Below are 25,602 nucleotides of genomic sequence, written 5' to 3'. Positions count from 1 at the left end.
AGTATTGTATTCTTTGTATTTACCTATTTATTGTCTCACAGTATTTATTGTCTCACAGTATTTATTCCCTCACAGTATTTATTTGCCTATGTATTTTATGTACATCTATTTATTCATTGATTATTTATGATCTGAGCTTATTTATTTGACCTACCCTTTCTACAGAAGAAGCTTTGTGTACTGTAAGTGTGTTATTATTTATTTAACCTGCAACTAAGAGAAAACAAGATAAACACAGATATATTTGAATAAATTTTTACGGTGTAGTGTCGTTTTTGGAACGGATGCACGCATGGTTATTGTGAGGGTGTGACGTACGCTTAACACGGTGCCTTCCTTACCGCTCGAGCCAAGCTACCACAGTGTGTGTTGGGAAACCCCCGGGTGACTGCTAAAACCCCGGTTGCCCGGGGTTTTCTACCAGTCACCCTTACCAACAGTTAGGTTTTTCCTCTAATCACTGAGCCCACTTATACTTCTGAACACAGCCTGAGGCAATTTTTACTTCTTTGAACATCGTCAATGTGGCTTAGAAGTGTCCAGTTAACAGGATGGACCAATATGTGTCCCTGTTACGCCTCTTAATTCTACCTCCATTGAAACTAGTAGCTTCCCAAACCTCCTAGTTTGGGTGACACCATGTGAGAATCTGGACGTACCCTCCTTTTGCTCACTATTCTTTACTTCCTTAATCACTGGTCTGACAGTAATAGTTTACCAGTTTATTCTGGAGATGATAGCTACCCTGTCCTTACCTTGAGAATCTGCCTGGCTGACTTCTGAAGTAAAATTACTAAAATCGGTCTGAAGCTTCTGAACAGGCTCAAAGACGTCTTACAGCAGCGACGACAAACTTGTGGTCCAGCATCATTCTGCAATCTATAAAGCCAAAGTAAAAAAGTCCGAAAGATCCTACTGCTTTCACCGTGTGCTAGAAGACCGTTACTCCTCAAGAGAACTTAGATAAGTGTTAATGGTTCCAGAACCCTGAATATATTGACTCCATTGTGACCTCTCTCCTGAAACTGTTCTACTCTAGCCGACACTGACTGACAACTGACTACATTTATGGAAGAAAATAGCATTCTTTGGAATGTCAGGTTGGATTCCAACCTGGCCTTGGCACTGAAGCAGCATCTCGAATGTACGTGTTAGGTTAGTAAAATATTGCCATTCTTTGTGACCTTTCAGCATCCTTTTAAATGCATTATCCAACGCTTCTACAGACCCTTTACAACAAAGTAGGTCAGGAACTAGTCCCAAATGAATTGCCTCTTATCTCAATGACAGATTTCTCATCAGATCACCCACTCCCTCCTCGTTGGCAGCTTTGAAATCGGCAGCTGGCAAACCACAAGGATGGACAATTGCATGTGCAGAATTCACCCTCATCTGCGCCAACATTGTCGACAACACGGAAGTCTAACGCTTGGATGTCTCCTTCAGTATTGGTCAGTCTGCCGGCAAGAAATTGACCCATGTGTGTTCAAAAATGATTACAAACTTAAAGCAGTATGTTATTATCTAAGCTTTTCAGGAACATGGAGAAACTATCATCCTTCAACCATCTGGCCAGGATAACTAGGGATGCGGCTTTTTTAGGTCTCGCCTGGTGTTGCAGTGCGCATGTGCTGCGCGCTGTGCGAGGGCCTTTTGGAAAGGATACAGTTTGAAAGCGAACTTTAAGCCACGCCCTTGTTTTCAATTGGCTTGCATCAGCGTTTATGTTAAACGCCGGCGTGTGATTGAAAATCGGGCTTTTAGGTTACCGCCTTGTCCACTTTTAGGACGGCCCATGTGGACAGGCTGATGCCATCTTTGTTTGGCGTGACGGAGGAGGGTGTGCTCCTAGTTTTTGTTTTTTACATTCAGGCTGCCTTTTACTGGCAGCGCGCGCACGTGAGGTTGAATTACTGGTAACTTGTAATTCACTTTAGAGAGCACGTCTGGCCCACCTGATGCACTCTTCGCGACTCATCGCTTTTGGAGCAGCCCCCAATTATTGTTCTTTGAGGTGCGCTCACCATGAACCAGCACTGTGTTGAAGATAAAATGCTTCCCCTCGCTGTGCTTTTGAGCCACGCTGCAGGTACAGAGTTCATTGGGGGCGAAAAGGCTTATGGTGACTAGTGGGCTGAGGGTCTGCTTTCGAACTCCTCCCCCTTTAGAAAGTGTTGGTTTCTGTTTAGCTTACTGGAACACTTGTTAGCTCTGCTGACATAATGGCCCGCCCTTCACTATCACTTGAAATTTAGACTTTATTGAAACAGATGAGCCATGCAGCTGCCAGCGGTTAACCTGAAGGTATAGGGAGTTAGTGTGTGGGAAGGGACCTGGGGCATGGGGTGTTAGAGGGCACAGGGAGCAACCGATAAGGGTGAAGTCGCCGCTGCTTATTTTCCTCTTCTCTTTGTAGAGCGGGCCTTTTATGTGTAGCCAAGTGAAAGGCTGCAAGTGAAATGGAAACTTAGGTTCAGAGGCTCTTTAGTGGGCCGCATCATATTGAAGTACCTCTGTAAGCTATACGTGAGGCTGCTCAGCGAAAGTAGCTGCGAGGGGCACTGCCTTGTGGGGGCTCCTAGGGCTTGGCTTGGACCACAACACTCTCCGTTAATATACTTGTGATTTATGGATATTGGCTTTTTACCGTACATCGTGTATAATTAAGAATCGCTGTTTAACGTACTGTTTCCAACCTTGGAAGGCTGTGTGTGTCTTGCCGAGACTGGAGCTAGACAGCCTAGAAAACAGGCATTTTTTTTCGATTTTTTTTTTCTTGTAGTAGGGTTCAGTATGGGAACTATGCTTCATGGGTTTTACAAATTAAGATCACATTTTCTATTGATTGGGACACATACGGGATTCCTAATAAACAAGCAAAATTCCTATTATTGGTTTCAGAGAATGACCTATCCGAAAAACCCACTCAAATATATGTACAAAAATCATCACGTGTTGAATGAATAGTAAATAAACGGAGAGGATTGCACTGATAGTAGCGTGGGAAAAGGGAGCACAGAAATGCAAGAAAATCCATTCTTGCTGGAGAAGCTTAGCTTCAGGAGTTTAAAGTGAAGGGAGCAACTATGGCAGATTATGGGTTTGTGGCCACTCGCAGACTTTGTCTGTTTATTTCAGGGGTGGCACATTCCCACATTGCAGAAAGGCGCTTAGAGAGGTTACTTAAGAGAAACAGTCATGGAAGCACAGGATGTTTCTCAGACCTACCTAGTTTCTCATTGAAAGAGTTTAGCATTTTGGCACTAGGGATTGGCAGGACTCCCTTCGGCTACACCCAGTCTCATGAAATGATTAATTTTAATATGAAGAAATTGGAAAAACTAGATACATTCTCTTTTTTTGGGGTCTTAATATCTGATTTTGATTTTAGCGGGCGAGTGGCTCAGGGCCTATGCAAGTCACCAAGATGTCCTGGAGTTTACATTTCTTTTTTTTATCAGTTCATTGATTTAAGGATTCCTTTATTATAAACCATATCATGCTGACCACAGAGCGACGTAGAAAACAAGTTACAAGCAAATATCATTAGAATATACACACATGTACAATATACAAAATTGGAAACATTTTAAGGATCGATTTACCCGCATGTAGCATTTTTCACAGAACATTCTTTTAGTTGCATTTTAGTTATTATATAGTGCTGCATAAACACAGCACAGTGCCCAAAATACAGCTCCGCAAAAGCCATTACTTTTTTCAACTTTAGAAGTTTAAGGCTTTGTCACTTTTATAATAGCCTCAGTTATTTATATCACACACACACCGCAAACTAAAAAAAATTCCTTGCCATCACAAGGGTTTTTATTATTCAACTCACAAATTCATGGGCATTCAGAAAACTAGCAAAAGCTTCAGATACACAAGACCTTTCTGGGGTAATAAGGCCCTGAACACCCACTACTCTCACTGCAGCCATGTCTTGCCTGGGGAAACCGGGTCCAAAGGCACTGCATTATAGTGAGGTAATCAGCTTACAACGAGGTGCCTTTATTTATCCGTGAGGTCGACATCATTTTCAACTAACCAAGTTAACTTTGTACCTGCCAACCAACACCTATTTTACGTATTTTAATTGTTCAGAATCGTGGTACTCGAAGCACAATTCACGAGAGTTGCTGGGAGCAGTTTATATTAGTCACGAAGATTCTTTTTAAGGCATATGCAGCGTGTGCAATAGCCCAGGGCCCAACCTTCTAAATTCACCCTGGTAAAGTGATATTTCTCAGTTTCTTACGCTTACTTTGTTTTCTCTAATTTCTCTACCAGAACATCTCTCCTTTTCTCTTCCTACTTCTGACTCTCTCGCTATTCAGTGTCATTTTAATAAGTTGTGTGCCTCTACAAAGACATTTCAGCTGTTTTGTGTGAAAAGTTAAATACAATATAATATTGTTTGTCGTTCACTTGTCTCTTGCAAAATCAACTGCCAGTTCCATGATCAGTGTCTCATAGTCCATACTTATAAGGTCCCAAAGATGAGTCCGTTTGCATTGCAAATGCTTGTATGTGTATGTACTTTGTGGGCTCTAGATATCAGCCTTAGGACTTGTCTGCTTGCTCTTATGGACTTTTTTCTATTCAACTGCCTCTATTTAACAGTCTTAATAGAAAACGACCAGCAGAGGTCAGTAAAATACCAGAATTGCTTTCTGCTTAGGGACTATTTTTTTCTTCATTTTTCTGGCAACTGCCTCTATTTAAATTTCTTGATAGAAAACGACCAGCAGAGGTAAGTAAAATACCAGAATCACTTTAGCATTCTCCAGATTCCAGCACATAGAAATGATCATTCATAAGAACCCGTAGACCATTTCCCGCTGAAAGGCAATATTTTTCTCTATGTGTTCCCATACCTGGCGTGTCGTGCAGTTTGGAGCTTATTTTCCCTCCATGTTGGAGAACAGTAGATGTTTCAGCACCCAGGCTAATTTGCTGCATAGCTAAATACATATAAGGTCCCAAAGGCGAGACCAATTGCATTGCAAATGCTTGTCCTTCAGATGAAGTGAGAAATATAAGGGTGATTATCCACTCAAACCTCTCACTAAAACAAGCCTCCAACGAAGCTTATAAATGACCAGATGTCTTCTTCGGAATCTTCCATGCTTTGGCTTCCCTAAAACAGTTCAAGATACTATTATTTCCAGAGTACTTTCCCACCTTCACTATGAGAACTTAACTATACATTAGAGTGTCTCTGGTAATACGGTGAAAATTACAAAAGAATTCAGAATGCAACTGCAAGACAATTTCTCAGCCTACAGATCTGAACTCCATGTACTACTCTGACTAGTAATGGCTTGACAAATCACCTGCGGAGCAATGTGCATCACGCAATTGTAGATAAAGTTCTATATGTTAGAAATAAATTACTGACTGGACACTGTTGTGGTGTACCTGGTTCTGAAACTATGGTACCTCATGTAGTGAGCCTCGTCTGCTCAACTAAGTTACCTTTAGAGAGCCAGGCGCACGATGAAGGACTTGGTAATCCTCTTGCTGGACACCAGTAACCTAGGCACTGACCCACTAGTCTTAACTGTCCTTGGTGAATGCTTCCATTTATCAGTAATCTCTAACCAGCCTGTTACCTCAGGAAATGCCTAACCTATATTAAGGCAAATTCCAGGTTTGCAGATCTGAGCAACACAGAGTTAAACTGTTGATCTCTTTACCAAACTGGGGCGGAGCAGTGGAGGGAAGTGTGAAGTAGATATGTGCTACAATGATCTTGCCACAGATGCTGCTATTCCTTGTATTTGTCTAATAATAATCTTTCTCTATTGTTCCAGAGAAATATAATAACATTTTTCTTTTGTTTTACTGTTTCACCAACTTCCCCGTTCAAGGATATTCCATTACATTATTCGCTTCTTGAGCCGAATGCTGTACTTCGTCTCTGGATTTCATTGGATCAGGATCAAAGGCCGTCAGGCAACATGCGTTGAGGCCCCCATCCTTGTGGTTGCACCACACACCAGCTTCTTCGACCCAGTGGTTCTTGTGCCCTGCAACTTGCCATCAGTAGTGTCTCGTGTCGAGAACCTCAAAATTCCTGTGATTGGAGGTAAGAGGAAAACTAATCAAGGAATGTCGAACACCATGTATTCCAGGATAGATACAATATTGAAGCTCATAATTCCAAATCAACAATTCCTAAAATATGTGGTTTGCTAAAGATCCCAGCAGCACTTTACTATCTTAAATTATGTGCACACTTATTTTGGGACTCTCAGTTAAAGCTAATGGACTAATCAAAATGTAGTTCTGGTACTTTTGCCAGGCCTAGGGGATGGCCTGACTTTATGAGAAGGACTGAATGGCAAATTCACCAACAGCCATCATTGATTCTACCCCACCTCACTTCACTGCTGACCCTCATTTTCTCCATGTGGCCATCTCTGGTCTCACTCAACAACTGCTCCTTGTTATTGCCATCTAGTTCACACAGTTTTTATTTCTTTCCCACCTGCTGCTTTCCTCTCTTGTGATTTTGTACCATCACCCTTTCCTATATATGATTTGGAGACCTTCAGTGATTTCACTCCCCACTTTGCTCATTTTGGACATACTCTTGGCCTCCTTCTGTTTGGCCTGGCCATCTTTGTTCTTCCTCTTAATTTTTCAGTAACCTCCTCTGATGTAGTGAGATTGGACGCCACTGGTCTCCAGGCTTTTGATTGTACATCTTTCTTATATCACAGTTATTTTTTTATTGTGTTCACTCATTTTGAAGTTGTAAGTGCCCCCTCCAAGAAAATTAACTTGATATTCACTCTGAATGCAATTTTAGTTTGGACCCATTATACAAATATCTGAATGAGAATCTTCAGCGTAAGCACATCACGCAGGCACTGTCCGCTGTGTGTACGTACCCTTCCTTACACCTTATTCTACTGCTTCATTTTGCATGTTTTTGTATTATGTAATCTCTCATGTGAAATTGCTGGAGTGAACCCCAGTGTCCTTCACCATGGTCCGTGGGCAGGCATTACCATCCCTAAAGCCACACACTAATCATCCTCCCCTAGTTTGGTTCTTTCTGTAAGGTCAGTCACTCTGGTAGTGACAATCTTTTTTTTTTTTTTTTCTTGGGATAACATTTTATTGATTTTATTCGTTGCACATACAGGGTTATATTTTTAGCAGCAGCAACATAAAACACTTTACTGAATAGCATATAATAAATTACATGACTTGGTTCAACATTTCCTTCAGTTCTTTCCGTCTCATTGCCAAATCCACAAGTGGGGACGTACATAGGGACCCTCTGTACCTATTCCACGCTTTCCACTTCTTTTCCCACTTCCTAGGGCACCCCCGAATTATGAAGACTTCCTTTTCCGCTACCATACATTTGTCTAATTCCTGTATCCATGTGCGTATTGATGGCACCGCTACAGCCCCCCAATGGCGCACTATTTCCCGCTTGACCAGGGTGAAGCCCAGCGTCACCATCTGTTGCTCTAATTCCGTGAGGTCTGTAGCCTCCCATATGTTCAGTAGGCCCACCCGAGGCGTGAGGGTCAGAGTTTTCCCCAGTGCTGTTTGGAGTTTGGTCGTAGCCCCCTCCCATATCGTTTGGATGGTAGTGACAATCTTGCTCACGCAGAGCCACCCATCCCTTATCCTTTGGGGTTCTGAAAGCCCCCTTGAGGATATGCTTTTGTCCTTGGGCACTTCCCTTTCCCAGGACATTGGGATTCGCCTTCCTCTCAGGTTGAGAATTTTATGCTTTTTCTTTTGAACTTTTACTCCTGTGGGTTACTAAACGCTTGGGTGCTCTGTTGAGAGTAAGACTAAGGAGTAATATTGTTCACTCCCTGTTGGACCTAGCCGTTTTTGCAGGGTCACCCCCAGGTATTTCTTTCTGCTGTTGAACCGATTTATGTTGTTATTAGGACTCTGTGCACCCTTTCCTTGCTAATTAGCGGTAAATTGCTTGTTCTCTCTCCCTAAAACATGTTACAATTAACATACACCTTTTTGGTACCTGTAAATTACATGTTAGTACCTAGTAAATGGTACTAAATGTACCTAGGACCTGTAAATTAAATGCTAGTGGGCAGCAGAACCCATTGTACGACCCTATAAAGTAGCCTGTAATGCAGTGTTAAACTGCCATTTCATGTTTATACTCAAGTAAATTGTAATTTAAAATCCTCTTTGCTGATAAAGTTGGATTTTCGAGTATAATTTTGAAAATGCCCCTTTAAGAAGGCTGTACAAAAGGGGGTGGTGATGGACGGAGCATCGGAACCAATCAAACACTCACACCCAGTCAATAGATCTGGGTTTGATCCATCACCGTTCTTTAGGCCACTCTGCCACCCCAGTTCAGACATGGCCATATGCAAATCAGTCTGACCCTGTGCCTCATGGGAACAGTCCAGCCCGAACTGCCCAGCCATGCCTTCCCTGGACCGGAAACAAGCTTCCCAGGACTGGTTTCTGGCATTTCAGCCGTCTTCAGCCAGGCTTGCTTGAATCCAGTGGCAAAGTGAGCAAGGGACTCACGTCTGAGCATACCCTGCCAACTTATGGCGAACAAAGCAGTACAAAAGGGGGTGGTGATGGACGGAGCATCAGAACCAATCAAACACTCACACCCAGTCAACAGATCTGGGTTTGATCCATCACAGGGTCAAGACTGATTTGCATATGGCTGGGTTCAAACTGGAATGGCATGGTGAGCAAAAAAAACATGGATTTAGGCCCAGATCTCTGTACTGGGGTGAATGTATGACATTGTTCTGCATTCTGTCCATCAATTGTTGTTTTTGCATTTGTCACCCCGAGTGGGACGGGTATGCTCAGACGTGAGTCCCGTGCTCTCCATGCCACTGGAATCAAGCTATCCTGGCTGAAGAGGGGTGAAACCCCGAAACCGGTCCTAGGATGCTTGTTTCCAGTCCAGGGAGTACCTGGCTTGGCAGTTCGGGCTGGACTGTTCCCATGAGGCACAGGGTCAAGACTGATTTGCATATGGCTGGGTTCAAACTGGAATGGCATGGTGAGCAAAAAAAACATGGATTTAGGCCCAGATCTCTGTACTGGGGTGAATGTATGACATTGTTCTGCATTCTGTCCATCAATTGTTGTTTTTGCCTTTAAGAAGGCTGGCATTTTCCTACCCAAAGTATCTTGAGACCTTTTTATGAGTTTCCAGCTGCCTGGGTCTGTTAATGGTTCCCTATCAAAAATATGTTTTGAGACCAGACAGTGAAGCCAGATAGATGTAGCTGGGAAAGGGTCTTCCTAGAAGAATGGCTGGGGAGGAGCTGCATCCTGCCAGCAGCACACACAAAGGAACCTGACACCAGGCTTTGACAGTTTGGAGCCAAACCCAGTGGAAGAACTGACGAGAACCAGTTTTGGAGGTAGGTCATGGAATTTCCACATACAAAGGCTTGCACCAGAAATAAAAATGGGACCTTCAGAAACTCCCACCAGAACACTCCTGGACCTCTGGAGGTTTCAGAAGAAGGTTTGCCATGCTGCCAGAAGGACTGCCTTGCTGTCCGAAGAAGGAAGATTGGGCCTGCTTGCTTTGATCCTAGGCTTTCCAGAGAGACTCCAACGGTCTGTTTGCTGACATCCTGTGTGAGCTGCAAGGAAATAACTAGCTACCAGAGGCTTCTCTGCAACTGCCCAGCTGTAACGGTACCTGCCAGGGCCTACCTGGCCACTGCTGTTGGCATCTGCTGGAGTGTTTCCTGCTATCCGAAGAGGTGTCCCAGGGTCCAGGACCCTTGGCTGACATCATTGAGAGCTCCTCCTGAAGCAAAAGGTGAAAATCCTGAAGTTTGGACTCTTTGGAAATGTGCTTGGGCCTGTTCAAGCCACAAATCTGCCCGTGACAACTTCTAATGCAAAGCTCCAGTGAGACGTGCTCGTCGTAGTAACAGTGATTGTCCACGACAACCAGCAATGTAAGACCTGTGCTTTACAGCGACCATCCGTGACAATCCACCAGCGTGATGCTTCAGTGGCGACTGGATCTGCACATGACTACAGTTACCATCTGCAACGCTCGATCTACTCTTTGCACCAAAAGCCTCCTCCTCGCAGCCCCCTCCAACGTGAACGAAACTCTTCACACCGGACTTGAGAAGGTAACTCATCTGCAGGACTACTCTGGTCTGTGCATCCGACAAGTGCTCCATCGCAGTCTGCCTAAACTTGTGACTTTTCCCCGGTCCGGCTTGACCAGGTAACAAACTGTGAAGCTTTCCGCTTCACGCACTTTTTAAAATAAAAATTAAAAAATTTCCCCAGATCCAGTTAAGGCACCCTCCTGGGTCCTCCCATGTGCATTAAAAGTAACACTTCCAAATATCAAACAGTGACCCCCAGAGGGCAATGTTTACTGCCCAAAGTGGTAGTAGAAATCTCCATTCCACGCCAAGACGCTTGTGAGACACTTCTGGTTGTCCCCATCACTGTTAGGCTGGTATGGATCCAGTGGAGCATCTAACTCTCTACCCCCTGCCCCCCTTCTCTTTCTCCTCTCACCCTCTTGTTTTAGAAGGATTTGGCAAAAGCCTATAGACTGCCGCAGTAGAAGTACTTGGAAAAATATTTTTTTCTGGAAACCAGATGTGGTGCATTATATTTTACAGAGGTATAAACAAGCTGGCTCTACCTTTTATAGCCGAGTCGAAGAAGTCCCAGTGACTTCCTTGATAATCATTTGCCCTGCTCGGCCATTACTCTGGTGTCCCGCTGCATTCCATCGGGAGGATGAGAGGAAACGTTTCTTTCCTTACTACTATTGGGCCCTGTTACCCACTAATACATTAGATCCTTTTAGGGGCAAAGTAAAGCTGCACTTTACAACTTCAAAGCCATCTGCACGTATGCAATAGTGTCCCAAGCTTATTGTTGAATACACAAGTGTAGAGTCAACACTTTTCTTACATACAATTTGTTTAACATTTGACTTTTCATAATATCGCATAAAAAAACTATTTTCCTTATTGATAATGTCCTTTCTTCACACTTGTTTTAAGTACACTTAAGTATTTGTGGTTTTTCCCTTTAATATGGGAAATTCAGATTTTCCACGGTCGGGGTGGATAGAAAATCATGATTTTATTAAAGACACGGAGGCAGATAATATGCATTACATTCTTTATTGCCAACTCACAGCAGCAACACACAATGTAAAAGAACTTAGATCATTAGATAAAACATTCCAATGTCTATATATCCCAGAGAGAGGCAGCCATCTTCCTTCTTTATGCTGCGAACACGATCCAAAATGCGAACTAACATAAAACTCGAAAACATAAATTAAAATCCAATGACCCAAAGAACCTTCTTCCTCCAACATTACTTCTTATTCTCTCCTCCTGAAAGAAAAAAAAATCATAAGAGGGTGGGAAAAAACAGGGAGGGATAATATCTGCCTCCTTGTCTTTAATAAAATCATGATTTTCTACCCAACCTGACTGTGTAAAATCTGAATTTTATGGTAAGGCACGGAGGCCAATATTATGCATGTTGAAAGCCTTAGCATAATATTCGCTACTGGACAATCCACAGGTTTAAAAAAAAGTTTCTTAAAAACAGAATCAGAAGACCAATCTGCTGCTACTAAAATGGCTGATAAGTCCCTACCCAAAATGAAAGCCTTCGGAGCCATTGCCACTCTAGTGAAATGAGCACCAAATTTATTTAAATCTATTCCTGCTTTACCCATCACCTCCTTAATCCAACGAGCCAAGGTAGGAGTGGAAACTGCCTTGTGTTGAGGTTTGAAAGTAATGTTCAATTGTAAATCTGCACCATGCCTTAGATAATCAGTCCTCCTCTCATACTCACGAATACATCTCGCAACACAAAGTTTTCTACATTCATCAAAACTTGGATAGAAAATTGTTTTAGACATAGTTTTGGTTCTCTTGGTGATATAGAAACAAACACCTTCAGGAACAAACCTACGGCCAGAAATCTCTAAAGCCTTAACGTCCAAAACTCTCCTAAAAGAAATCAAACACAGTAACATAACCAATTTCAAAGAAAGATTCTTGAGACTCAGAAACTCGTTTTCACTCCAACTCATCAACTCCCTCAAAACAACATCTACATCCCAAATACCCGGCAAATACCCGAGATGACTGTTACTGATTCAATTGCATTGCTAAATCATTTGGCAAAAGGTGGACATAAACATCAGTTTTGCAAAAATTCAGTTAAATATTTGGGACATCAAATAGAGAGAGGAATTAGAAGAGTGACCTCTGAAAGAATCAGATTAATAAGACAAATGCACTTGCCACGGACCCAAAAAGAAATAAGAATGTTCCTTGGAGTTGTAGGATATTGTAGGCAATGGATTGTAGGATTTGCTTTACTAGCTAAACCCCTGATAACAGATGACCAGAAAGAGAGCGAAAGATCCTATAGAATGGGATGATGAAAGCGTGGGATCTTTTAGAAAGTTGTGAGATTGTTTATGTGAAGTACCTGCTTTAGGAATATCGGACTATTCAAAATAATTTTCATTATTCTGCTATGAGCGGGGTAATTGTGCACTTTCAGTTCTGACACAGAGACATGGATTGATGAGAAGGCCAGTGGCATATTTTTCTGCTACCCTAGATCCTGTGGCCTGTGCATTACCAGGTTGCCTGAAAGCTGTAGCCGCAACTTATGTAAGTATAGAACAGAGTGAGTCAATTGTGATGGGACACCCTGTCAAGGTGTACGTTCCTCATGCAGTAGTAATTCGGTTGACCAGAACACGAACGCAGTACCTTATTCCCAGTAGGCTGACAAAATGCGAAAGAATAATACGGGGGGCTGAAAAGTGACTATAGTGAGATGTAGGGTTCTTAATCCAGCCACTTTACTACCTGATCCTTACCAAGAAGTGAAAGATGAGGTTGAACATGAATGTCTTGACGTGACTGAACTTAGCACCAAACCACGTCCTGACATACAAAAAGAACCCTTGAAAAATGCTGATCATGAGCTATTTGTAGATGGCTCATGCATGCGACACGAGGAGGGAGGATTGAGTGCTGCTTACGCTGTATGTACATTAACTGGAATAGTCGAAGCATCCTATTTACCAGAGGTCAGATCTGCACAAGTAGCTGAATTAATTGTTTTAATTCAAGCATGCAAAATTGGGAAAAATTGAAGAGTAACCATATTTACTGACAGTCAATATGGTTACGGGGTTGTGCATGATTTTGGCCAACTGTGTATGCAAAGGGATTTCCTGACTTCTTCGGGAACTCCTATTAAAAATGACATTTTCGGGAAATAATTAATTGAGGCAATTCAATTACCAAAAGAGGTGGCCGTGGTTAAGTGTGCTGCTCACCAATCAGGAGATGACTGTGACAGCCGGTAACCGATATGCTGACCAGGTTGCCCAACAATGTGCAAGGCTTAAAATTGCCCGAACAAGCAAATCGAAACATGTGGAATCAGCTGCCAACTTATGCAACTTGCAGGAGTGGGAACCTGGGAGGAGGTGAAAGATCTGCAGGATGCAGTAGACATGAGAGAAAAGGAAGAGTGGGTGAAAATAGGATGTCAGAGAAGGGCCGAAGATGGTGTGTGGGATTGTTATGATGGCAGACCAGTAATGCCAGACATATGTTTGCACCAATGGCTAGAATGTACCATGGAGACACATGTGGGCTGAGATGCAATGATTCGACTATTCAGACAAGATTGGTTTAACGCAAAGTTCAGGAATGTAGCAGAGAGTCTTTGCCAAAGATGTTTAATATGTCAACAAATGAATCCTGGCAGGAAGACTGTGGTAGTATGGGAAAGATTGGAACGGCTGAAGGTCCTTTTGTAAGACTTTAATTAGATTTCATTCAACTGCCTGCTTGTCGAGGGTTGAAATATGTACTTGTCATAGTTTGTTTATTTTCAAAGTGGGTGGAAGCATACCCGACCCGAAGAAATGACAGCTTGACAGTGGCCAAACTTTTATTAAGAGAACTCATCCCTAGATTTGGTTTTCCAGTAACAATTGAATCAGATAGAGGGTCTCATTTTAATAATGAAATAATTTGACTAATTTGTGAAGCATTTAAAGTCGAACAAATTGCACTGCGCTTACCGTCCAGAGGCTTCTGGGGTAGTAGAACAATTAAATGGCACAATCAAGTCAAGACTCGGAAAGGTGTGTGCATCCACCCCACTGGAATTGCCTGATGCTTTACCTCTGGTTCTGATGGGACTCAGAAGTATTCCAGACAAACATACTGAATTGAGTCCCCATGAAATACTCGAGGGAAGAGCCATGAGACAGGCATGTGTACCAGGACACGAGCTGTTGAATATAACTGATGACTTGGTTTTAGAGTATTGCAAAGAGTTGGCTGACCGAGTGTGTTCTAGCTCTATCAGGTTGGGGAAGATGCTTTCAACAGACAGCTGAGCTAATCACATGATCTGAATCCCGGTGACTAGGTAGTTGTGAAGAATCACACTCGAGAATCGTGCCTAGCACCAAGGTGGGACAAACCGCATCAAGTTATACTGACTACTTCAACAACTGTAAAGTGTGCAAGATTGCCTAATTGGATTCATGCAAGTCATACTAAAAGGGTACCAGCTCCTGAAGAAGAAGAGTTTCAGTTGAAACAAGAGTTGCTGAAGGTTGTGCAGCTGAAGAACTTCCTATAGAAGATCCTGAGGTAGCTTCCCAAGAACAACCGAGCACTTATCAGGACGATGGATCCCAGTGGTGGACATACCTGAAGTATTTATAAGAACTAGGAGTCAAACACAGTTAGACAGACAGGAAAAGAGTGGGGACAAGACAGGTGTAGAAGAACTCGCTCAGGAGAGTAGGGAAATGACTGTTAGGGAGCCTGAGCAGGAAAAGTTAAGGAAAGAATAATATACTCAGACAGAAGAAAACCAAAGCCCCATTCCTGAGTCTGAGGAGGGCCAGATAGGTTTTAGAGAAAACGTTCAGGCAGAAGATGGTAAAGAGGTAAAAAGACCTGAACAGGACCAGGTAGGCATAGAAACGCAAGTTCAGGATACAGAAGAAAAAACAGACATCACCAATCCTGAACAGGGTCAGTTTGAGGTTGAGGTATATGAACCCATCCAGGCAGAACAGGTCAGAACAATAATCCCTGGACAAGGTCAGACAGAGAAGAAATCTGAAGACGAAGCTGATCAAGTTGTGCCAAAGTTAAAATAAAATAAAAGGAGTCTTGAAGAACCTGGCAGTGCAGTGAAATTTAAGAAAAGGTGACAATTGACCAAGAATTATCAAGAGACTGAGATACCATCTTAAGACAATCCGTGAAGAACCTGATCAAGTAAACGAAGTAACCAGTCAATGTGGACCTTCTACAGTAACACCAAAACGAAGGATCAAAGGTTGAAGACCTTGAATAACAAGTTCAAGGGTCCTGAGTGGACATATGTCATTCTTGAAGATTATGAAAATCTCGATTTAAATGAAAAAAGTGATGAAGAGCTGAATGTTGAATGAATTGATGAAAAAGTGAGACCGACTTGAAAGAGAGAAGACGCTTAAGGTGTTCTCATACTAGGTTCTGAATTAAAGAGGAGACAATCTTCTTGTCCAAAAATGTCTGATAATAAAGTTACTGGAAAACCAAAACAAAGCAGTATAAAGAAGTGTTGTAGGATCTGTATATGTAGTTTAATATTAGTCCTCATAATATGGGTTATATTAGCGATAGCTATTCCCTATTTGATGGTTACTGACAAACAGAATAGTACTAATGCACATACGGAGGTAGCAAACGTTAAAAGAGAGAGAGTAGACTTAGAAACACCAGATGAGTTTTCATTCTTATCCACTATATGGTGTATATGTAACTGATTTAAATGTATTTGTAATTCTCTTAGTACATTATGTAGAAACAATGGAAGTTAGTTATTGCATGAAATTGCCAAACTCAGTAGATGAAGGGGTAACTTATCATTTACCCTTGACATATGGTATTTCATGTAGTGTATTAGCTAGTTTGTTTTATAGAACTGGAAAACTGCAGTATTATTCAAATGTAGATGTAATATTTTCTGAAGTCCCTATGCGAAAGAGTGTGGACCCTGTCGTTAGTGCTAGAGACTCACAATTCATGGGTGAATATTTCCTAACAATGAAGACAATAGATATAGCTGATGCACATAAACGTAACTTAATATGTAAATTGCATGAAGAAGAAAATATATTTTTGAACTTAGTAGAACAAAGGAGACAGGATTTCCAAAGAAGGGCTTCAGAACCGAAACCTCAGATACCTAAATGGGCTGAAAGGGAAGACTTTTTAGAAACTGACAAGACTCATGCTGCTATGTCTCTGGATTTTAAAAAGAAAGGGACAATCTGTCTCCATAGACTTAAAACAGAATATAACAATGTATTTATTGGTTCCAGTGAATGTGAACATAACTTCTTAGTAATTGGGGGTTGGGGACTAAAAGGAGGAACTGATCCAGTATTTCCTGGAATTTATTATATTTGTGGAAACAAGCCTATTTTAGATTGCCTGATCACTGGTATGGGAGTTGCTATTTCGGAATAGTATTCCCTAAAGTTTATCATGTTTAAAGAATCCCTGTAAACAATAATGACAGTAATGGACTAACCAGACATAAAAGAGCTTGTTTTTTGGAAAACGTAGGTGATATATTTTGTGCATTGATACCTTCAGTGGGGGTTCTGCTGAATTCTCGAAAAACATGTCAATTGTCAACAGTAGTTGATCGGTTATCTACTGACACTGCTGGAGGATTTTTACTGATTAATACAGAATTAGTTGCTGTTAGATCTATGGTTTTGCAAAATCGACTTCCCCTTGATATCTTATTAGCAAAAGAGGGAGGAGTCTGTAAAATGCTGAAAGCGCAACATTGTTGCACGTATATACCTGACAAAAGTGTAGAGATTGGAAGATATATTAAAAATACTACACATTTGGAAGAGGAACTGAAACCACTGGAGGTTGACAGGGTATGGAAGAAAATAACCAATAGTTTTTCTACTATCAGTAGTTGGGTTTCTAACGTAGGTAAGAGTATCTTAGGTCAAATATTATTGCCAATCATGGGTATAACTTTATTAGTTTCGATGATAATGTGTTGCCGCAAATGCAGTGGAAAAAGAAAAAGGTACGAAGTGAATGAGAAGTGTAAGAAAAGAAAATTAGAAGAAATACGACTTGAAGAATTGAAGGGAAATATCTACAAAAGAATAAAAGGATCACAATTTCAGAAAGATGAAGGAGGGAATAAAAGATTTGAAGAAATTGAAATGATAGACTACTAAAGTTGGCATCTGATTTAATGAAAGCTAGTGATGGCATAAAATGCTATCAGAGAGGGGATTGATGGAGCAAGGTTTCGTATAAAAAGAAACTTGCTCTTATGCAATCCTCTCGAATAACCTGTGACATTATAACCAACCTGTCTGTAAGTACTAATTTTGCACCACATTTTACATATCGTATCTAGGGGAAGCTTTTCTATGTGTTTTACTGATGAATAACCCGAGTGTCCTAAAAATGGCCGCCAAAAACGCGGGAACTCTTCTGCGGATGCGTCTACCACATCTACGTGGTATGACGTTTTCTGTTGCTTGGGGGGGAAATCTTTGCAGCTACGCAATATCTTTTAATACGGCTGCTCGAAACCCTCGCACTAATGCACATGCTGTGGTGAAACTAACCTATGCAAGTTTTACTAAACCATTAATGCAAAAGATTTATTAAGTAAATGGGGTTAGAGTAGAAGTAAGTGGTATACAGTGAATTTATTTAATTTTGTATTCTAACATGCTCTACTCTGATTTTATTAATGGCTCATATTTGGGCCTTGGAGGGTGACCACATCTGTTTCCTTTTGGCAACTACGCATGAGTGACATCTGCTTGTCCTGAGACCAATGAGATCATTGAATGGCTGCCAAACCCTAAGCCTAGCAAGGACATGGGAAGAACAACTTTTGACCCTACGAGAGGAAGAAGATGAAACATTGTAGTACGGATTTTTCGATCTGCATATGAAATGCTTGTGGGAATAAAGCTTGTGGGTATTAAAATTAAGGGGCGGGGAGCTAGACAATAGAACTAAAGACAATTATTGCTCTTAGTATGGTGTGATGTCCTACCCCACTGCTTGGCCCAATCAAATTGCGGGTGTACATGGAATTGAAACATTTGAGGGTGGATCATACATTTGAATTTGTATAAGAGAGGGTAAAGTTCTAGATAGTTTGACACACTTGACCCACGAGATGCCGATGCTATGCTGAGATGCTGCCCGATTTTAATGCAATCTGACTAAAGAATCCAACACTTGGGAAATTTGTGGAACAACCAAGAAGGCACATCTAGGAAGGGGTCCGGATGAGCCCGAGCCGGAGAGAGTAGCACCTGAGAGGGGTGTAGCGCTGGCGTTGTACTAGAAGAGGTCACCTTCCCTGTCCTGAACCTGTCCTGAATCCTTGATACTCTGATGTCTAGGTCCTCACACCATTCTCGGTAAATATATTTCTGTGGGTTGTGCTTTGTTTTTGGTTTCTGTTCTTTCTCTCCTCAGGTACTGTCATCATAGAAGATTAATTAATGTAAATTGAATTACAAACTAATTGAACTACCTTTCCTGATGGAGAATCTTTGTGTTTACGTGCATTTGATTTGACTCACAAACAAAATTATTAATTCAGATAAACCTTTAAAACTCCTACTGAGTCTGTGGTTCTTTGAATAAAATTGAATGTATTGTTTTACCATTATCATTTCCTCCCTATTCTAATCTACTACTAGATCTTTCGAACGTACATTTACTCAGGAGACCGGAATGGTAAGATTATTGGTGTAAAGGGTTTCCTAGGGTAAATAAAAACAATTGATGACCAGCAGATATTTGCCAGCTCATTGAGTGTATGAATGTATATGGGCCCAAATGAGTGTTGTGGGTATGTATAGAGTTGGTAAACTCCGCTGCATCCGTCCCATTAATCACTTTTCTCTGGCATGGACTCTAAGCAACATAAATGGAAAAAGCAGGGTTTGGCTTATCCTTGACACCGAGGCCCCTATAAAAAATATGGGTGTGAGAAAGTGGCTCTGTATATACTGTTCCCTAATAGGTACAGGGTGTACAGAGTCCACAGTCCCCCAGAGGCTGATAGAGGTCAAAGTTAGGTATGACCTTACTCTCAAAAGTGGTAGCTTGGTCGAGCAGTAAGGCAGTACCAGAGGACAGTGTAAAGCATTTATTGTACACACTCAGTCAGCATATGGTTTCACACACTCAATAACTGAACTCTAGGCCAATGATTTGTATATATAAAATATATGCTTGTTTTATTTTTAGAACCACAAAGGGGGTAAAAATATACTTTCTCAGAATGAGAGGTTGAATATAAATACTTTTGTTTTAAGCAATAAATTTGTGTAAACAGTCACAGTTGGTTGCAATAAACAATCCTATTTCCTAAACATAACAATGCATTGAGCTCAATGGTAAATTCAGGTTATTTGTAATAAATTACTTTTCAGATTACTTTTGGAATTCCAGGTCTGGCTCCTAGAACCAGCCTGGGGTCAGTATTCAGAATCAAGTGATGAAAGTCGACTTAATAACTGTAATGATTTTTAAATAATATTTAGCTATTTCAAAAGTTAGCACTTAGAAAATATTTCACAGAAAACATTCAATGGATCTCTATGGCAAGAAATTCAAATTGCAGGTAGAGTACTTTATCGTTACTTTAGTAATCCAGGACTGGGTGCCTAGACCCAGGACTGGGGTCCTTATCAAAAGCAGGTAAGTAATTTCGTTTGCAGAAATGGTACGATTTTAAAAGAATATTTCAAATTTGCAAAAGTAGACACTTAGAAGAAAGTTCACAGAAAAGCAGACAATGGTTTCCTATGGGAGAAAAATGAGTTAGAGGTAAGTATAGTTGTGAACACTTTTCAGAGTCAGGGCTGGGCACCAAGATCCAGCACTGGGAGCTCACCTAGGAGCAGGTGAGTAAATTCGTTTTTGTCACTTGGCTGATTTTTGGTGAATTTTTGCAGTTTTGAAAAGTTCACACTTAGAAGATTTTTGAAGAAAAAGCCAGTCAATGTTACCCTATGAGGAAAATGAAGTTAGCGGTTTAAGGGTAAGTACTCGACTGGTAGTGTTGAAATTCCGGGCATGGACTCAGGGGTCCCCCAGTGTCAGGTAGGTACAGTTGGTTCACCCTCAGCGGTTTCAGGACGGCCGGGTGCAGAGAGAGTTGGGCCCAATGTTATCCTATGAGGGATAGGGGGGCCTTGGTTGGTGGCTGCTGTCTGGCAAGCCACGCGGCTGTGGGAGCTGGGCTCCTGGTCACTTACTCAGGGCAAGTGGGGAAGTAGGTTAGTGTAGAGAGGGCACTGCCAGGGCCACTCGGGCGGCTGGGTGCAGGGTGCTTTTGAGCCTTAGGGCGCTCAATGGAAATCAATGGGAATGTTCCGGTTTGGAAAGAGGCTGCAGGCTCGGGGACGAGGATGTTTCAGGTGCCACCACCACTTCGAGAGGTAAGTTGGGTAGTTGTAGGTTAGGTGGGTACCCCGGGATTGGGCACAGGGGGTCGCAGGGCGCCGGGTGCAGGGGTGCCTTTTGACGTCGGGAATCTTACCCTCTGGTTGATCGCGGCTGGGGTGGCACTTGGTTCTGAGGCTGCAGGCTTCTTCCGGGATGTCGAGGGGGGTCCTTGGGTGCCGGACTCTGGGTCACAGTCGCCGTGGGGTCGTCCTCTGGGTCTTTGTCCACTCCGGCACTGGCCAGGCTTGGCTGGTGCAGAGTGTGTTGGGTCCGCGGTCCCGGGCTGGTGCCAGGGATAGCAAATAGGTTTCTTGAGTAGAGCCTCTACTCGTGGGAGTCCCAGGGGCTTAGAGCTAAAAGGTAGCCAGGTCCTCCGGGGTTGGTGAGGTTGCTGGCCACGTGGGATGCCGCGCTGGTGCAGGTTCGAGAGTCGACAGGCCGGTAGGGCTGGGGCCAAAGCAGTTGGTGTCTTCTTCTCTTTTTAGCAGCTGCAGGGCAGGTCTTTGTTCTTCTTGCTCTTCTTGTCGTTTTTCTATCTGGAATCTCTGGAAGGAAGGTTCAGGGGGCCCCTAAATACTAGATTTAGGGGCGTTACAGGTAGGTGAAGGCCAGGGACCAATGGGTCCTTGTCCTGGGGTGGGTACACCCCCTATCCTGCCTCTCTCCTGTGGGAGGGGGGCAGTAGCCTAATCCTGATAGGGTAGGGCCTCCCATCTTCAAGATGGCGAGAGCCCGGAGATGTGCTTCACCTCGCCTCCCCCACCTGAGGGGTGGGGTGGGCAGGCTGGCACATCCCCTGTCCTTGTATGGGGTTTCCGGCCAAGCTTCCCGCCAGAGTGGGGGGTTGCAGTGGCCTGGGGAAACTCCAACTGGCGGCATGCCTTTGAAGCTTCCCTTTGCTCATCCTGGGGGAGGAGATTTCTCACCTCACCCAGGATGTGCATTGTTGCAGGCCCGGGAGAGCAGGGGCTCTCCCACCCAGGGGTCCAGCAACGTGTCTGCTGTGTGGCAGCCTGGGCAGCCTCAGAGCAGACGTGGATTGCAAGTTAGCTGTAAGGGGGCATCTTCTAAGATGCCCTCTGGGGTGCTTAGTACATTAAATCCTACACTGGCATCAGTGTGGGTTCAATGTGCTGAGAAGTTTGATACCAAACTTCCCAGGCTTCAGTGTTGCCAATATGGTGCTGTGGAGCTCGTGTTTGACAAGCTCTCAGCACCATGTATTCTTAAATGACAGCACTGCACTTACAGTGCCCAGGAATGGACCCGGGTACTGTAGGGGCACAGGGCTCCTGCTCCTGTGCCCACACCATAGGCGTAATGCACCCAGCTAGAGGGGTGGCTGACATATGCCTTGGCAGTGTAGGTGATGGGCATGGTACACAGTGATGTGTGCCATGTCGACTCTTTGTTTTGTCCTGCACCCAGACACTCAGCCTGCAAGGGCAGTGTGTGTGTGTAAGGGTACAGGGCCTCTGAGGGTGGCACAATGAGTGCTGCAGCCCTTAGAGGCCTTCCCTGGTCACAAGGCCCTGGGTACCTAGGGTACCATTTACTAGGGGCTGACATGTGGCTAGGGTTTGCCAATTTGGAGTTTGTGTGGTTTAAGGAAGGAACATAGGCCCTGGGCACCTGATTGGCAGGAACCCAGGGTACACTCAATCGAAGTACATTCAGCAATTTAGCAAAAAGTGGGGGCATACCATGCAAGAAAGATGGCACTTTCTCACACAACCCCCCCCCCAAACGAAAGGTGATGAGACTAACCTTGTCCTATGGAGTCTTCATTGTCTAAGTGGAAGAACCTGGAAAGTCCATCTGCATTGGCATGGGCAGTCCCTGGTCTGTGTTCCACTTCAAAGTCCATTCCCTGTAGGGAGATGGACCACCTCAGTAGTTTTGGATTTTCCCCTTTCATCTGCATTAGCCATCTGAGAGGTCTGTGGTCAGTTTGAACTAGGAAGTGAGTGCCAAACAAGTATGGCCTCAGCTTCTTCAGGGACCAAACCACAGCAAAGGCCTCCCTCTCAATGGCACTCCAACGCTGCTCTCTAGGGAGTAGTCTTCTGCTTATAAAAGCAACAGGTTGGTCTTGGCCTTCATCATTGGTCTGGGATAGGACCGCTCCTATCCCTAGCTCAGAGGCATCAGTCTGCACTATGAACTGCTTGGCATAATCTGGAGCTTTTAGAATTGGTGCTGAGCACATTGCTTCTTTTAGGGTGTCAAAAGCCTTTTGACAACTAACTGTCCAGTTAACTTTCTTGGGCATTTTCTTGGAGGTGAGTTCTGTGAGGGGGGTCACAATGGACCCATACCCCTTCACAAACCTCCTGTAGTACCCAGTCAAGCCAAGGAATGCCCTGACTTGGGTCTGGGTTGTTGGAGCTATCCAGTCCATGATGGCCTGGATTTTGGGTTGTAAGGGCTGTACCTGGCCTCCACCTACAAGGTGGCCCAAGTACACCACAGTGCCCTGCCCTATCTGGCATTTGGATGCCTTGATAGTGAGACCTGCACTCTGCAGAGCCTCTAAAACCTTCCCAAGGTGGATCAGGTGATCCTGCCAGGTGGAGCTAAAGACAGCAATATCATCAAGATAAGCTGCACTAAAGGACTCCAACCCAGTCAGGACATGGTTCACCAACCTCTGGAAGGTGGCAGGGGCATTCTTTAACCCAAAGGGCATCACAGTAAACTGATAATGCCCATCAGGGGTGGAGAATGCTGTCTTTTCTTTTGCTCCTGGGGCCATGCCAATCTGCCAGTACCCTGCAGTTAAGTCAAAGGTACTGAGAAATTTGGCAGCCCCCAGTTTGTCTATCAGTTCATCTGCTCTTGGGATAGGTTGAGCATCTGTCTTGGTGACAGAGGTGAGCCCTCTATAGTCCACACAGAACCTCATCTCTCTCTTTTCACCCTGTTGATGAGGTTTGGGGACCAGAACCACTGGGCTAGCCCAGGGGCTCTCTGAAGGCTCAATGACCCCTAACTCCAGCATCTTGCTGACCTCAGCTTTGATGCTTTCCTTGACTTGATCTGACTGTCGATAGATTTTGTTCTTGACAGGTGCACTGTCACCGGTGTCCACATCATGGGTACACCAGCTTGTCAGACCAGGGGTCAGGGAAAAGAGGCTAGCATATTGTTGCAAGACTTGCTTGCAGTCAGTCTGCTGTTGGGCAGAGAGGGTGTCTGAGAAAATCACACCATCTACTGACCCATCTTTTGGGCTGTAGGATAGGAGGTCAGGGAGTGGCTCACTCTCTGCTTCCTGTTCTTCATCAGTTGGGCACCAGCTCTCTGCACCTCTACCTCCTGAAGTAGATCTTTGGGAATTGGTGTTTCAGCAAGCATTCTGGTCAGGTGTTTCCACTCCACCTGCATGGTAAATTCTCCAGAAAGTGCCTTGATTTCATTATAAAAGCTCCCTAGTTTGTCCATCAGTGAATGCCTTAACCACTCATCCGAATTCCCAATGCAGTCAGTTGATGTCTTGAATGGGCAGGGTGCACTGATAGCTTTGGTAAAGCCTGATGTTGCTCATTATGGAAGGTTCTTCCCTCTTATTCTCTCTAACTCTGAGAGTCTTCCAGATTATCAAATAGAGCACAGGGTATTACTCTGTCATCCTTGTGACTCCAGTTTGGCCCATAATGTCTGGGTTTCAGACCTACTCTTTTGGAAGGAGTACATTGGCCTGCACCAGAGGAAAGCCCTCCTCCCCGCGGAGGAGGGCGAGAATTACACCCTTTGGTTCTAGGCCACAGAAGTCAAGTGTGTATGCTTCCTAAAATGTAATCCTTTAACTGCCTAGAACTTTAGATTTTTTCTGAGAGATTTTCCATATCTTGGTAGCCATTAGTAGGTCATCCACCGGAACTCAGAGCAAGAGTGAATGTCTGACATTCTGCCACTGTGTACTAGTAGTTCGCTTAGTTTGTGTAACTCTGCTTTCTTGGTAGCCATACAATTGGCCATTTACATAAGCAAGCTGCCAGCACTTGTCTTCTCTGAACTTTTCATGGGTCTTCTTTTTGTAGCCGTATCTTGTCTGAGGAGGCAAGGTTCGGGGGTGCCCCTAAATACTAGATTTAGGGACGTAACAAGTAAGTAAAGGTTGGCACCAATGGGTCTCTTCCTTGGGGTGGGTACACCCCCTAATATGCCACCCTACAGTGAGAGGGGGGCATATGCCTCACTCTGGTTAGCTGGGTCCCCCCATCTGCAAGATGCGGGGACTGAGTTGTGCTTCAACTCGCCTCTCCTACCTGAGTGGTGGGGTTGGCAAAAGTGGGCACACCTCCCTTCCTCACTTGGTTTTCCCACCTGTTCTCCCACCCAAAGTGGGGGTCAGAACCGTTGGAGACCAGTTGCTGGGAGCAGCAAAAGGCCCAGCTCTCAAAAGCGGCAAGCCTTTGAAGCTTCCTCTTCGTGGACCCTGCCCATCCTGGGGGAGGAGGCTTGGCACCTTGTCCCAGGATGTGCATTGTTTCAGACCCCAAGAGCAAGGGGTCCTCGACCCAGGGTTCCAGAAACATGTCTGTTGTGGCAGCTGGGGAGCAGCCTCTCAGCCTGGATACTAGTGTTGGGTCATTTTTCAGGGGTGCATTTTTCATTAAATCCCGCACTGGCATCAGTCTGGGTTTAATGTGCTGAGAAGTTTGATACCAAACTTCAGTTTTCAGTAAAGCCATTATGGTACTGTAGTGTTCGTAATGACAAACTCCCAGCACCATATACTCTTAATGGCATTACTGCACTTACAATGTCTACGAACTGGCATAGACACAGTAGGGGTACAGGGCTCATGCACCTGTACCCTCACCACTGATATAGTGCACCCAGCTAGAGGTGTAGCTGATCTATGCCATGGCAGTGGGTTGTAGGCATTGCACACAGGGATGTGTGCCATGCCAACTCTTCACTTTGGTCTGCACCAAAGCACGCAGCCTGCAAAGGCAGTGTGTGAGTGTAAAGGTACAGGGCCTCTAAGGGTGGCACAAAACGTGCTGCAGCCCTTAGAGGCCTT

General features: G+C 43.8%; 1 protein-coding gene across 11 annotated transcripts in view; it reads left to right on the top strand.

Annotated features, from left to right (window-relative positions):
• LPCAT4 (lysophosphatidylcholine acyltransferase 4) overlaps positions 1-25,602 on the top strand; it is a 1,035,593-nt gene that overhangs the window by 489,385 nt on the left and 520,606 nt on the right. For all 11 annotated transcript variants that reach the window (XM_085651786.1, XM_085651792.1, XM_085651797.1 and 8 more), the window contains exon 3: positions 5,874-6,091. In XM_085651786.1, the coding sequence (XP_085507912.1) occupies positions 5,874-6,091 (218 nt within the window). The remainder of the gene's footprint in view (positions 1-5,873; positions 6,092-25,602) is intronic.

This window comes from Triturus cristatus, chromosome 1_1 (assembly GCF_964204655.1).
Source record: "Triturus cristatus chromosome 1_1, aTriCri1.1, whole genome shotgun sequence".
NCBI lineage: Eukaryota > Metazoa > Chordata > Amphibia > Caudata > Salamandridae > Triturus > Triturus cristatus.
Note: the sequence above shows the minus strand (reverse complement) of the source record. Positions and strands in the feature narration are given on the sequence as shown.